The sequence below is a fragment of the Phyllostomus hastatus genome, unplaced genomic scaffold (genome assembly GCF_019186645.2).
Source record: "Phyllostomus hastatus isolate PE091 unplaced genomic scaffold, TTU_PhHast_1.1 phas_contig_41, whole genome shotgun sequence".
NCBI lineage: Eukaryota > Metazoa > Chordata > Mammalia > Chiroptera > Phyllostomidae > Phyllostomus > Phyllostomus hastatus.
Window position 1 is genome coordinate 670,175 of NW_025333876.1, and position 15,787 is coordinate 685,961.

The 15,787-nt window shown below is 42.9% G+C and overlaps 1 protein-coding gene across 1 annotated transcript in view; it reads left to right on the forward strand.

Moving 5' to 3' along the window:
• ATP8A2 (ATPase phospholipid transporting 8A2) overlaps window positions 1–15,787 on the forward strand; it is a 568,312-nt gene that overhangs the window by 347,695 nt on the left and 204,830 nt on the right. The window contains exons 26-27 of the mRNA XM_045844948.1: window positions 10,318–10,501; window positions 14,383–14,493. Coding sequence (XP_045700904.1) covers window positions 10,318–10,501; window positions 14,383–14,493 — 295 coding nt within the window. The remainder of the gene's footprint in view (window positions 1–10,317; window positions 10,502–14,382; window positions 14,494–15,787) is intronic.

The window sequence follows — 15,787 nt, forward strand, 5'->3', positions numbered from 1 at the left end:
GATTGGCTATCAGATGACCTTTTGTTCCAGGCACAGGTGACAGGTAAAGGGCAGGTCTAATTAAAAGCACCTTGGTAGTCATCAATTTTCAGTAGTGCATGAGCTCTTGATGCCTGGTCCTGAAGGAGCCATAAGCTTGCTCTGAAATGTCGAAACTCCAGCGCTTCTCAGCTTTCCTCTTGGTTCTGTTTCCTATTCCCACCTTCCCCACAGCAGAGGCCAGGCACGCTGTTTTGAAATACTAGTGAAATTTGCAGTGGAGAACAATAAATGTATGTTAACTTCAAGGAAGGCAGACACTCCTGAGAGGGTCTTGGTGACCTTAATAAAGCATTTGAAGGAAACAGAGTATCAAATTAATGCTTTTTGTGCTAAAAACATTAAGGTATTTAAATGTGTTACTCTAATCCCTGTTTCAGTCTGGGAACAGAAGGATCTAATATCTTTTATTTAAATCCCAGCCTTCCTGGATTGCTCCATTCTTTTCAGCCTAGTACAGAAAGAAACAGACTATAACCACTTGATTTTAGTGAATATAAAACTGCATGTAATTCACAACATACAACCTATTAAATTTTGACATAACATGCAGTGGCCCAGATCTTAATATATTCTACATCATTTAGTGGAGATGTTAGGTTTTCAGAAGCTGTGCTCCTGTTTGAGTGCTACTTTGATTGCTCTGTTTCCTGGACATGTGATAAAATTGTCATGGACACAAGTACAGATGCATAAATTCTGAAGCTCCAAGCAGGGTATACTCATTTCAAAGTGGGCCCTTTCTTGGCTGCGGAGTAAACTGATCTGGAGCAGACAGAGTGTCCTCCCTTTTTCTGAAAGCGACTCTCAAAGCCTCAGCTGCACAGGCAGCATTTATAGCCACAGCACAGGATCAGGTTATAAGGTTGTTGTTCAGCTAATAAAGAATATCAAGTTCCCTCTCGACTCACAACTGCACAATGGTTGATCTCTGCCTCCTAGACTGGAGAGAAGAGAACACTCACAGGATGGCAAAGGCGGCCACCAGTCATGTGTAATTAAGATCGGTAATAAATATACTATCTCATCCCCAAATTACTTGTTAAGGTTCCTTCCCTTTAAAATTTTCATTTGTTGAGGAAATGTTTAGAGTTTAAAATCAAGATTTAGAGGCCATATAAGAGCTACTTCGATTATAAGCATATCTGTCTTAGAATTATTTACATTTAAGCTCTGGGTTGTATATTCAAGGTGAAAGAAAGTACAGAATACTTTAATTAAGACATGGACAAGATTATTTTTCAAGGTTAATACTAAAAAGAGAATCAAGCCCAATTTTTGTGCTGTGTGTGTGTGACACTATCAATGTAACAATTAGTGGCCTCTTCAAGATTTATATTATTAGTAGATATTGAATGAGTTAAATGAACCTTTTAAACATGAAGAAAATTATTAGTAGTAATTGTAGTAAATTGTTATAGTGGCAAATTTATATAAATAGCACTTTTCAGAAGTTCTCATGTTCTCTCTTGATTATAGCCTGCCATCCCTTCCTTCCTGTCTCTTTTCCTCTCCCTCTCTCTCTCCCTCTCCCTCCCTCTCTGTCTCCCTCTCCCTTATCTTCTCTCTCCCTTCCTCCCCCTTCTGCTCCCCCTCCCCCCTGTGGTAGGTGTGAAGGGGAACTCAGCTGCTGTTTTTGAAAGTTGAGTCACACCTAAAGAGTGTATTATGGAATGTGGACACATTTAACCCTAGTATTTTTGAAAAAATGAATACCTATACCATGGGTGAAAAAAGTGAAAGCATTAAGAAATAACCCATCATAGAATGAGCACAGTATGGTGATCACCAGGGGGAAAGGGGGTGGGTGAGGTAGAAGAGGGTAGAGGGGGATAAACGGTGAAGGAGGGAGACTTGACTTGGGGTGGTGAACACACAATACAATATATAGATGATGTATTATAGAATTGTACACCTGAAACCTATATAATTGTATTAAACAATGTCACCCCTATAAATTCAATTACAAACATGAGTTCAAATATACAATTACTATGAATTCCAAAACAGCAACTACAGAGCACTGAATCCCAAGTGTGAGGCCCTTATTCTGGGTCCCCTTGTGACTTCAACAGTTAAACACCTATGGAGCCATCCCAGTATCCTTTCTTTTTCAAATGGACGGGTACTGACGACCGTATGATGGGAGATGACAGGAAGACAGAAGCAGGGCTTCAGAAGAGAGGGCAGACGCCGCCATGGCACACTGATGGGTTGTGTTTTTCTCAGTGCTGGCATGGCACCACTCATCTGGATAGTTTTCACATTGTTCGGAAGAAGAATAAAATTGGATAAAAAGGAAAAAAATAAGTATAATTTAGTCCCAAGAGAAAGAATCTTTGTTGGCCTATGAAAGTCTTGGTTAATAATTTACTACTCAGAGGTAGGTGTGAGAGATATCACAGAGATTATTTTCTGTATGGCTTTTTGACTACAAAAGGATAATAAAATCTTTAAAACGACTGGCAAAAAATAGTACAATAATATCTTTGTACTAATAAGATGCCATGAAAAATTTAAGCTTTCTGTGACTTGAACTTAATATAGGCCCAAATATATACACATACAGTGATCCTAGAATTACACCACCAAGGTGTGCAGCCAGATCATAGCACAGCTGCCTGCCTCCTGCCTCACCCAGCACCGGCTTCACCTCCCATGTCAGCAGCCCACGTCTGACCTTGTCTGACCTTCCATGTCATCAAAGGGAGACGACCTTATGGCTGATACTGGTAAAATACAGGGAATGTTATCAAAGCATGTATGTTTCATTTTACCAAAATAAGGAATGCCATTGGTACATCTGGGCACTTAGATTAGTTGCCCAAGAAATCCTGTGGCATATGGGCTTGTATTTCACAGGGTCATATGAGGGTTCATGATCATTTCATGCACATTTTTACCACTGATAATGAGATATAGGTCCATTATTGTATTTAATCAGCAAGTTAAATGCGATTCTACTAGGCACTGTGTTGAATAGTCATTAATAGTTCAAAGGTACTGAGGTATTTGAGATTATGAAAGAATGTGATTTTTAGACTTAAGCCATTGTGCAAAGAGCAAGTACATGATGAGGTGCTTTAATATAAAGACTTGGTTGGAAGATTTGCATCACCTGACATCCCTGAGACCATTTGTAAAGACCTGGTAAGCCAGTGTCTGTTAACCCCTCAAAGTGCTTATGCAAGATGATACACAAAGGCTAGTTCTAGGCTTGTAATAGTCAAAGTATTATGATCAAAGAGCCATGGGAAATAAAAAGACCAGGCTTACATGTTAGCTCTTTCCAGGAGAGCCCTATGTGAGGCCAAAGATAGCTGCCAGCTCTGCATCGCTAAGAACTGTCACAAAAACCCTATAATGTTTTTAAGGATATTACTAGAAAAGGGTCAAGACCACTGGCACATTTGGTCTGGAAATTTGCAGTGTCCATCTCTAGCTCATAGGAAAAGTGGGGCCCTTTTTACTGTTTTGCACAGATGATAAATTTAGAGCTCATAGAGGTGTCCAGTCATTTTTGTGTCGCTCTCCTTCTCTCCATCTGTGAGTAGAAGCAGGCTTTCACAGTTACACACCAGCAGCGTGCATCTAGGTCTGTTGTTGATATGGAAGGAAATGTATTTTTGTTTAAGTGGAATTACATTTTCCCCATTATTTATAATTAGGCTTAGAGACATAATTTAGTCTTAGTATCACCGTTTTGGTGGTTAGTCACCACGTATTGAACAACCACTGGGTTAGCATTTAGGGTCTGGTGAAGAAGGGGATGGATAGGAACGGCATGGAAGGAGAAGGAAGAGAAACAAACATATCCTACATAGGGATATAATTGATCACATTGAAAAAATAGAGTTTGTAGAAATAAATAAATCTATTAAATAACTTTGGATCAGTTTTTGAAATGTCGGTAGTCCATGTTGTCTCTCTTGTGGTTCGTCATCCTGTCTGCTCTATTATGAGGCCGCTGATGAGATTAGGAAAAGAAAAGTGACTTTGCAGAAAACCCAATTTTTTATATGGAAAGAAATGCTTCCACAGGATGATCTTCATAACACTTGAATCTCTAGAGGAAAAGCTGGGATGGGATAGGACCTTCATGGCCAAAGCAGGCAAAGCCAAAAACACTCATCCCTGAGTGTGTTTCTTACAGGATGAGGGATGTGCGGCTGCGCTCTCAGACCTCTTAGCTGGCAGGCTGCACTTTCTCTGCAGCACTCGGCCTGCTTTTCAGAATGTGTCCGTCCTACTGGTGCCCCCACCCTTACGAGACTGCCTCTCGTCAGGCCCTGTCTCCCTTGCAATAAAACCAGAACAGCTTCTGCCGTTGTTGCATCTTTCTGAGGCATAACCTGGGTGGCCTCCTCGTGTATAATATAGCTCCTCTGTGTGTAAGTTTTTGTAATGATGGAGCACCAAAGTCTGCTTTAGACCTGTTGAGTGATCGAGTTTAAATTTCACTTCTTTGTGCCTACACGGAAGCTAGTCTCAGCCACCTGCTGGGCTCACCTGGACTCACTCTCATATCTCCTGCCGCCCCTGCCCTGCAGCCTCATGTCTGCCCCTGTGCTCCAGGGACCATCCCAAGCTGCCAAAGTTATCTGCCTTTGGAGCTTGGGCCTCCAGTGAGAGGCCCCCAAAACTGGGACATGAGATTAAATTTGAGAGAATCACGCATTTACTGAGGGTCAGAGCACAGACCCAGGACTTTCAGAAGGGATGGCTGTACAGAAGGCCCGGACCTCGGGCCCTGCGCCACCGCATTGCCTGCGCCTGAAGAAAGAGCACGAGAGTCAGAACGGCCATTGTTGGCCAATGGTGCCCTCATGAGACAGATACATGGGATAATTTGTTTCTGGGTTTTAGACTCATGTATTACGGGTCTGTATATCTACAGACTCTCCATGAGAATTTTTAAGGTGCTAGAATTCTTTGAGCATTTTGGATCAATGACTGCTATAAGAAATAAGGTGTACTATGTTATATCAAAGTCTTTTAATCAAAGGCAATCTTTCAGGAGGCTATTAGCTTTTGGTTAACAGGAAGATTGAAACTTTCACAAATGAAATCGTGTATTTCTGCATCATCTAAAAAAAAAACTTATGGAATACTGGGTATCTTGTTCTGGTTAGTACTTTCTCTTCTCACCCTCTTATGGAAGATACACAAGCTGGAGGACTGTCTTAAATGAAAGCCCAACCTAAATTTGTACTTCATAGTTTGGATTTAAAAGCAAAGAAGAACCTAAGCTTGTGCAAAGCTTAAAAGAAAGGGACAAAATTCAGCGCTTCTGCTAAGTAGTTATTGAATGTCACTCTGTGAAAGGTTTTGTGTTATGGAAATGTAAGCTTAGCTGATCAAAACGTTTCAACCAGAGAGAACTTGCGATCTTGTCTAGGCCATTGCTGGCTACCCGAGGGCCCATGGACAAGCCGCACGGCACCGCCCAGAGCTTGTTAAGGCACAGGCAATGGTGTGGCGATGGCCAGAAGGAAGGGAGAGCAGGGCTGGGTAGAGGTGAGCAAAGGGGCAAAATTGGGGACGTCTATTAAGAGTGACAACAATAAAAATAGTTTTAAAAAATGTGCATTTTCTGGCCCCTCCCAGACTTCCTGAATCAGAATCTGTAGCTTTACAATCTCTCTAGATGATTCAGATGCTCATTGAAAATTTTCGACTCAGTGATCTAGGTCATTGGTCTTCAAATCTCTTCATTAGTTATGAGGACTGTCTATTTGGAATAAAGAAGTTTTGAAGTCCAATTAGTGAAAGTATCTGGTGACTCTGGTTAATTAGAAAGAGCTGTGGTTCTGGTTGAAATTTTCTTGGGTGCTGCTGCCTGAGCAGAGTTCCTTTAACCCCCGTGGCATGGCTGAACTCAGTTTACTCGTCAGTATTGGAGGCCCAGCCCCTCTCTGACAAATGCGGCAGCTGAGCCCTGAAAGGGGAATGGACTTAAGTGTATTCAAGTGATATTGCAAGGTCAGAATTTAAAAACTCATCTTGAGGCCAGGGCTTTTGTAAATCAGATAAATTAATGCATGATCATTAATCCTGTGAAAGCAGTTGTTACCAGTGGTTATCCTTTGGTGTTATACTTGAGATACCTTTAGAAAGTGACGTTTAGCCCTGATTGGCGTGGCTTAGTGGGCTGGATGTCATCCTGCAAACCAAAATTTCTCAGGTTTGATTCCTGGTCAGGGCACATGCCTGTGTTGCATGCGGGCCAGGTCCCCAGGGCGTGCAAGAGGCAAACGGTCGACGTTTCTGTCCCACTCGTTCTCCTTCCCTTACCCTCACTCTAAAAATAAATAAAATCTTTTTAAAAAAGAAAGTGACCTTTAAAATTTGGGGACACATATCTTATAAATGAGGTACTCCAGAATACTGGATTTTTGTTTGAAAGTCTCAGATGGAAAACTTATTTTTCTCAGATGGAAAACTTATTTTAGGCTCTGTTGTGTTAGCCAAAAGAAAAGTGGGTAGAATACCTTTCCAACTGATTAAAGATCTTTGAATTTATATTTCTAGTTGTAATTCACCAAAATCTGGTATAGAAATGTCCAAAGCACTTGGCTCAGATGTGGACGGAAATCCTATTTTATGATTTGAATGTATATTATGTGCTGGGAATACTTGTTACATGTAGCATGGGATTCAGGTCACAAATTAAGATTTTGAAAGAGCTGGTTCGTGTTTGTGGTAACTTGGCATCCTGAAATAGTGTGTGAGGTGCCTCTTCATTTCTGTGGAGTTAGCTGTTCAACCTCAGTTGTGAACCTCTAGCGTGTGCTCGAATCCTGTGTTCTCAAGGCATCATAGTTGAGGGCGTAAGAAATTCTTGATGAGAATTTCATGCTTCCAAAACACAGGGATATATGACTTACTTTATACTCCCGGCCAGGCCTTCTCTTTATTTTTGCTCTTTGGGAGAAGGCAGCTGTTGGACTTTCAAAGATTTTTCCTTAAGTCATCAGATTGATCACTTGACTTTCCTGAGATCCAAATCCCAGAGTGGCAAACGTAGTGAGTGTATTTGACTTGCCGCTTGTCTCACGCATCGGCTGGCTTATTGCTAACCCCCTAACATAAAAGCAAAAACTTTAACTTCAAAGAAAACCTTGAATTTATTTGGCAACTTCCCTCTTCCACCACCACAGCCCTCTGAACTTCCCATGGCATGGTGTCCATGTGGCCGAGCTTCCTGCACACAGGCTCTCCTGCTCCCGAGGTTCCCTTTCCCTCCAGGCCGCTCCGGGTGTGCTGGTGAAGAAGCCAGACTGCTTGATTACTTGGGTGGCAGGTAGAAGAATCTCAAGGAGTCACAGCCTCAGGCCGGCTCATTGCTGCCCCATGTTCTCTTGTGATAGCTTCATGGATGCAGAAGAAGAGTTGGAGATTCAATGATGGTACCATGAGGTGAAGTTCCACTTTAGTGGATGAATAATTGTACTTAAAGAGTGATTAACCACAGAGAGAAGTGATTAACGCAGAGGTTTCCAGATTTTCTGGATTCCTAGTACTGCAGTGTGTCTGTAATTCTTTTGCAAAACCCCCAGAACAAAAGTGAAACAGAACAGTTTCTAACTATTAAGTGGGCAAGATCAAACAATTTTGGGAGTATTTATGCCCTAACAACTTAGCAGACATTTGAAACACTAATACACTTAAATGAAAGAAATAATACTTATTTTCTTTTATTCTCAAATGATCATAATCACTTACTGATCACATGGTAGGGTGCACCTGCTGAGCACTGTGCAACTTTTCAAGCTTGGAGTAAGAGTGGACAGTGCCTCCCTCATTTCCTGGGCTGCACTGATTCATTCACAGTGCATGTGCTTTTTGTCACAGCAGACGTGGATGTTCAGGTCCACAGAGATTTATCATGCAAAGGAATGCAGCGTGATCTGCTGTTGAGACTAGGGGCTACTTAGAGCCACTACTATGTACCATTACCTGAGAGATGTTGCTGTATTAACTTGAAAATGTGTAATTTCCCCCTATAGTTCCCCAGAATACCTACCTACACACACTTTGGGAACCATGGGTCAGACAACATGCAGTTCTCAGGTGTGTCCATTTTTTATTCCCAACAGCCGAGATTTTGCAGGTCGGGTAGGAGATAACATTTGTTTCATGTTTGCTAGTAAGCAGAATGGTTTCACATAAATATAAATATGCCACAACCATCTCATGAAGTAGGTGGTTCTCATTTTCCCCATTTCATTGATGAAAAGACAAGGACTGATAAAATTGTTCTCCCTGTTGACATAGTTTATATGGACACATATAAAAGTCATGCTCAGTTCTGCAACTTCAAATCCTAGGTCATTTTCTCCATACAGTATTTGATCTCTGCTTCTTTGGAGCTCAATAATAAAATGAGAAACCACATTTGCATAGAAAATTAGAATTGTGGGCTGTGTCTGCCTATCTGCTAATCAGAAATGTAATGAGAGAGAGAGAGGAATGTAAAGATCAGCTCTTGGCTCTGAGGGGCAGTGGCTCAGACCTAGAAGGAATAAATACAGCTTATGTCCCTGTGTGTTAAAGTTGCTTATGTTTAGTTGACAGGAAGCTCAATAATAAGCAATAGTAAAGCTTCCAGTAATTTCATTTTAGGGTACATCAGGGTCAGTATAGCATCTGCTACCAGGGAGCTGGTGATTCTGTTCTGTTCTGCTCTCAGCTGTCTAGAAGCTCATACTTGGGAGCTATTTTTAAATTCTGAAGCATGCCTCTTAAATCGTGGTTGGAGGACCTAAGACTGTTTAGCCAGCAGAAACTGAGCTTTGGGAGGAGAGATGTGATAGGTGTCTTTATATTCCCACCTTCTTAATAGTTGAAAGTGTGGCCCAGAGGGCAGAATTCGTACTTCTTAAGTATATGTATTAACAATAAAAAAGTAATAATAATAATTTTTTGTGGTTACAACTACCCCAGGAGGCTGTAAAGTCTCGTTATTGAAAACCCCTGTGAAAATGAGAAAAGAGGTATTACATCACACAATATGGCTGCTAAAGCCCTTTCAATACTTAGATTCTGTTTTTTTTTAACTTGCTAATTTTTATTTCTTTGTAACTAAGCAACAGCTTTCAGAGTACCTGTATTTTAAATTTAGTTTGCTGTTTCGCCAAACACTTTTCTTTCCAGAGTTGCTAAAATTTAAGTTTTCTTTTGGAAACAAGCATTTTTGTGGGTTGGCCATATGAGAGCTCATATTTCTCCTGGGAAGGTCTTCGAGTGTCTATTCTGGCTTCTAAGCCCAGTCCACGTGTGGTTGCGGCCGGTACCTCTGGGAAACCCAAAGCGGTCTTTTACCCTGTGTGTGTGTGTGTGTGTGTGTGTGTGTGTGTGTGTTATAGTGATTCAGTAAATTTCCCAAATCAGCTTACCAATTCAGAATTTAAAATAAAAACAAGTTAGTCCTGAAGTACTTGTAGTTTTATCACATTATTGTGCTATCTGAACTTATACTCGGAACAAATACTTCATGTAATCAATGTTGCTGTGCTTCAGACAGGACAGATTTATATGGGGTCTTCTTCCCAGATGATGTGAGGGCTTGTGAGCATTAGCCCACCTTCTCAGGTCCTTGTGAGAACAACCGCTCTTAGGCAGAGGCTGCTGTGTCTTCCCCTTTGGGCTCTGCTGCTGCAGTTCAGCCTTTAGTAGACTGTCGGCCCCTGTGAGTCCCCTTCTTAAATCCTCTGCCTTGGCTGCCCTTCAAACTCTGTCTCTATCTCTGGGGTGGAGTTGGAGAAGTCTTTCTTCTTTCCTCTTACTGTAGTCCTCTTTCTGCATTCGCAAGCTCTGCCAACTTACTTTCCCTTTTGTGAAGGCAGATTTTATGGGAAACCCCCTCGCCAGCCCCAGGTTGTGAATGATGCACACCAAAACAGAAACAGGGTCTGTGTGAGTTTTCTGATTTGCTAGGAAGGCACCTCCTAAGGCCACTGTAGCCAGTTTAACTGCCTGTATCTTCCAGGAGGGCACATGTGTCCTTGGGGAGTTTGCACGTGTGACTCCCACTGAGCATAAATGGGCTGTGTTTTAAATTTGTTTTGAGCTATGTATTTCATCTGTGAAGTTGGCAAATACTTGAAAGCCATAAGCTACTGTTTTTTGAAACCTTCTTTGCACACGAATATAAAATGTATGTATTGAATTTGGACATTGTCCAGTGACTGCCCTTTTCATGCAGCTAAATGTAGATTACAGCTGTTTCCTTTGGAAAGATCAATATAGTCATAGTTTCTCCTTCTTCTCTTACAGAGTGTCTCCTCTGCAGAAGTCTGAGATAGTGGACGTGGTTAAGAAGCGGGTAAAGGCCATCACCCTCGCCATCGGGGACGGTGCCAATGACGTCGGGATGATCCAGACGGCCCACGTGGGTGTGGGAATCAGTGGGAATGAAGGCATGCAGGCGACAAACAACTCGGATTATGCCATCGCACAGGTCAGAGGCGCGGTTGACCAGCTGCTCCATCCCGTGCACAGAGGTGTCAGCTGGCCCGTCAGTCCAGCCCTAAGAAGTCTGCCACCCGCTTTGAGGTTGACACCTAGGTGAAACCACTAGTGTGTTTGAATGTCTTTGTAGTCTTGGTCTTGTACAGTTTGTAGGCCCTGTCCTGCCAGTCAGGTTTCTTCTGGCTAGTTGTGGGTTGTCCAAGCTTTCTGTCATCCAGGCAAGATATCTTTCCTGACAGATAGGTTTCTGCTCCTCCTAATAATAATCTCTACAACCTGCAACTCATGCATCTGCCACGTGTGCTTTTCCTTCCACTGCCTTGTGCCAAAGAACACTGTACTCATGACACCCACTCTGTAGTTCCCATGGGGGCATTTCCCTTCTTTCAGAGGTGCTAGAACATTCTGTCACTGGGAGTTTAAGATGAGGGGAAGCAGTAACTCACAGCTGTCATTCTCCCTGTAGCTGTGACCAGGGCACTGCCCAGGACCACTGCTGTGAGGTGAATTGCTGAGAGCATGAGCTAGTTTGGGGCCCTAAGTACCCCAGGGTAAGTAGTGAAGAGCCTCCCACACTTAGGCCAAGTTCGTCCTATCCCTCTCTGGATGAAACGTCCCCAGCAGAGGCCCCTGATGAAAGTAGTTACTGCACAGGTGGCCTAAGGATGAAAGAAATGTCTACTCCTTAACGATAGCCAAAAAGTGAAGAGTCAGCCAACCTCCTGACCTCTAGGGCACATATCTAGGCCATCTGACCTGAATGATTGTACAGAAAATTGATACATGGAAATGAACACAGAACGTTTCTTCCTGTCTCCTGATTGTGGTATGTTTTGATTAAACGCTGCTTGTTTGCAGATTTACTAGAGTTCCTTTCTCCAGTGTTTAGTCTTTTGGAGAATGTGTTAATCTTAATCATATGAACAAAACTAGTAATAATGGCTTTTTCTCTCTTCATGCTCAAGTCAGGGGCTACATATAAAACAAGAAAGAGCTTCCAGTCACCCCAGGGTTACAGGCTGGTCCTCTGCAGCTTTGGGGCTCCACCTCCCCAAAGGAGGGCTCTGCACTAGATCACCTCTCGGATTCCCTCCCAGCTCATGCTTCTGCAAACCCAGAGAGGAATTACAAATCCTCATGACTCTGAAAAGTGCATGAAATCAATCTTGTTCTTTTGTTGATTTCAAATAAATCCTCAAGATAATTGCTCAAAGTAGGTAGAAGGAATTCTGATTTTACAGGTGGGAAAACTGGGGCTCTTTCAGGTGACCTGCCTCAGGTCCAAGCATCCAGGGCCAGAGAACACCAGATCTGCATGTGACCTTGGGGACCAGCCCCGCACACCTGCCCGTTTGCTTTCCTGAGTCAACTACACCAAGGCCTGGGGGACTCACACTTCCTGTAGTCTGTCAGCAAGTGTGGATGTTATACACCCCAGCATTATTAAATACTTGAGTTATAGCATCATATGGCTGGGAGGGATCTTTAGAGGTTTCCTAGGAGTTCTAGGCAAATATTTGTCTGTCTTTTTCTTGAAAATGTCTAGGGAAGGGTGATTCCATGACCTGCTTTATTGAAACTGCATACTAATAGGATGTGGAGTCTGGACCAACTGGTATCTTCAAATTAAAAGCATCAAAGAAAGACAGAGAGGGGAGCAGGGCTTTTCTGTCTCTGTTTAGGGGTTTTCTCGCCCCTCTAGCATAACAGTCACCCAACTGATGAATGGCCCCCATGTCTGTGGTTCTTCATTTCTCCTCTCCATGGTCCTGTTCATAATAAGCCAGAGGCCTCGTTACATTAGGGCAGCGTTCCTCCCCGCCTTACAGCCTCTCCACCCAACAGTATGCTCCCTCTATAGTCACTGAGAGGGAAAGGCCACAGTTTGATGAATTTCTTTGCCCTAGTGAAATGATAAATGTCTTTGGTTGAAGTTAACAGCTTGTCTGTATCTGTTTATTTTAATGTGGCTGTTTCCATTTTGATTGGGTTTTTGAGAAAGTACCCTGAAGGACTATATACTGAAGAAGAAGATATAGCTTAAAGAGTTGTCCTGGGAAAAATTATGAAGTAGGCAAAGTTCAGGATCTACTTCTTTCCAGGAGCCTGTGCTTTTGTCCACGGGGCAGCTCCCGAGGCGGACACCGTCCCCTCATCGGCTGCCTTGCCCGTGGGCAGCCTGTGCCGGCTGCGGGAGCCCTCAGCAGCCTGTTCTCAGGAGAGAATCGCTCCCGCCCCTACCTTCCTAATGTTTCCTGAACGACCTCATGAAAACAGCATTTTGATTTAGGATGGGTTTTTTTTCTGAAAACAAATCATTGTAGCACTAACGTCGAGGTGTTTGGGATGAGTACAGCAGATGTTCTCCGTGCCCATTGAAGTGTAACATCGGGGGTCCGGGTCGAATACAGACTTCCTTTTTATATGTCTAGCTAGTTATTTTATGATTCCCCATTCCCCTTGGGAAAACTTAATGAGCCTTTATGGGCAGTTTTATTTTTCCATGTGCACCAACTCCTGCCATTTTGAAGCGCCATTTAGCTTTTGGAATACGCAGGCAGGTGAGGGACCTGCCTCACCCTGATCTTTTGAAAGAACTCATTGAAAGGTGATGCCACATCAGATTGAGTCCTCTTCTTTAGTGCTAATGGAAAGTATCATGTGGTTCCTTCTTGGAAATAATGTAGTTTTTAAAAATATTGTATCTTGTTAGTCTTTTCTACAGATAATTAAATTTAATTTCAAAAGTAATATGAAATCAACAGGAAGTCTGTAATAGCAAAAGAATTTCTAATGTTTGTGGATATGCTCCATACAACCTGATGATCTCTTCAGGAGAGCCGTGGGGTTTGGGCCCCGGACTGCCCTGCGACTCTGAGCAGGGAATTAGGTTTTAGTTCAAGGCAGCCGGGGGGTTCAGTGTGGGTATGAGGCTCACTGAATGTGCAGAAACTGTACATTTAAACAGAGTCATTCCTAACAGTGCATTCACTCCAGCGCTCAGTATGATCCACAAAACCAAAAATGAACAAACAAGCAACAAAACCACTTCATTTCCTTCCCTCCAGCTCAGTGTTCACACTTTTTGGGACCTTTGTGAAATAGGACACCGAAGGCCAGGCCAGGCCAAGGGGAGGCTGGAGACCCGATTGGGTGGTGCTCAAAGACCCTGTGCCCAGAGAGGGTTCCGTTATTTTATTGGAATATTAGGATATTGTTGCATATTTCAAAATGCAATGGCTGTGACAGCCATTACATTACTCTCAACTTAGTATGGTGTCTGCTTACTTACTGGTTTTTGTTTTTCCTGACTGCACAGCACTGTAGCAGGAGGTGCTCTGTACTAGTTGGCAGAAGAGGAGAACAAAATGGGTACAGAAGTGGAGACAGAGCACGTGTTGTCTTTGTGTCTGTGTGTGTCTGTGCATCTCTGTGTGTCCGTAACTACTTCTAACCTGCAGGCTGACAGTGGAAACGGGCCGTGTATATACGTGTATCCCTTTTTCAAAAGGGTGCTGTTGCACGGGCGACATTATCCCTCGCTTCTGTGGTCACCATGGGATCTGTGCTTGAGGTATCTGGTTCAGGCTGTACTTTCCTTCCACTGCGTTATTCACCTTCTTCTAATATTAAGACCCTTTGAAAGCATTTATAGAAGTAGAATTTTATGAGAATGATAATTAGAAGGCCAGCTGCATATTTGGGGGAAATTACAGTTATGTAGATTTGAGAGATTTTAGCTCTTCTTATCGGGCCTGAAAGCTTGGCCTTTTATTTTTGTAAGTGAATGTTTTTTTTTCCTTCAAAGGACATTGTATGACTTTTATTCCTAAATGGTGGACTCCTCTGAACTTTATTTTCTGTTTTCAGTTTTCCTACCTAGAGAAGCTCTTGCTGGTCCACGGTGCCTGGAGCTACAACCGGGTGACCAAGTGCATCTTGTACTGCTTCTACAAGAACGTGGTTCTCTACATTATTGAGGTGAGCCACACTGCCTGTTCCTTCATAAGGAAAGCCTTTTCCACGGGGCATCTTTGGTGTTTCAGATAACTTCAGAGATGATTTTAAAAACGTAAAATTAAAGAACAGGTACTGCTGCAATGTACTGAAGCCTGTGTCCCCCATAACCTCTTTGAAGCTGGGGACACCTTCCAGATGTGGGTCCTCACACTGCATAACCAAAGCCAGGAGTTAGCAGCCCTTCTCTGCTACCATGCCCCATGCCCTCGCCTCTGGCTCCCCACTGCAGCCGTCCCTGTCCCGTGGAGGAAGGCCCTCTCCTTCCAGTGCTCCTCTCCGCCCAAGTAGATACTGCTGTCACTCACAGGGTGATCAGAACCTGGCAGCAGTGTTCGCACGTTTGTGAGTGGGCTCTGAGACTTCTGGGCAACCCGGTCAGTTTTTTCTTTACTGGAATGAAAGGGCCTGATTTTTTGCTATAGTTCTCATGGAATTCTCAAGTTTCCTGAGCATTTATTCATTGTTTTGGGGCTATCTGGGCACTACTGCTGAGTGCCCTGTAGTGGAATAGGGGGCAGGTGTGGAGGTAAATGGAGAGTAAACCGATAATTTAGGTAATTTAAAATATCTCAGTGAATTCATGGAGCTGTCACTCTGTGTTCCGTGGTGCAGATCCGGTTATAAGTAAAATAAATGTGCTTGCTAGAGGAGCCAGGTAGGAAGAAGGGGGAGCCCAGGAACAAGTGGAAAAGGCACTTTGCTCTTAGTGGGAGTGGCAGCCACCTCATTTCTCCTGTAAGGACAGCTCTGCTGCCAGAGGGGTGACATTGAGACCGTCGTGATGAACAGATTTCTGAATGTGTCCAGAGAAGAGGAAGCAGGCAGTCCCTCTATGGAGAGATAGAAAAGCAATGTTCCTTGTATATGGTGTTAATATCTCATCCTGTTATGGATTATTTTGTGTCTGATTTCTCAACTCTTGGGCTATTTTGTGTGATTTCTCAACTCTTGACAGAAATAATAACCAAGGCATAGATTAACTTTTTCAGATATGGTCCATGAAAATACTCAGCTCAGATAATTTAACAAGTAATTTGCTATGAGTAACTATTTCTTTACCAAGTTTCCTACTCTTTTTTTTTCTTAAATATTCAGGTCAAACATATAGGTTCACATCACCCACTCTGTAACTAAACTACTAACGAGCTGTGCAGATTGTTCACTGCACAAGGCTGCCCAGCCAAAAGGGATAAGTGGGGCTGAAACAAAGGAGAACCTGGAAAAGGAGATGCATTTTCCTAATTTGTACAAAGGA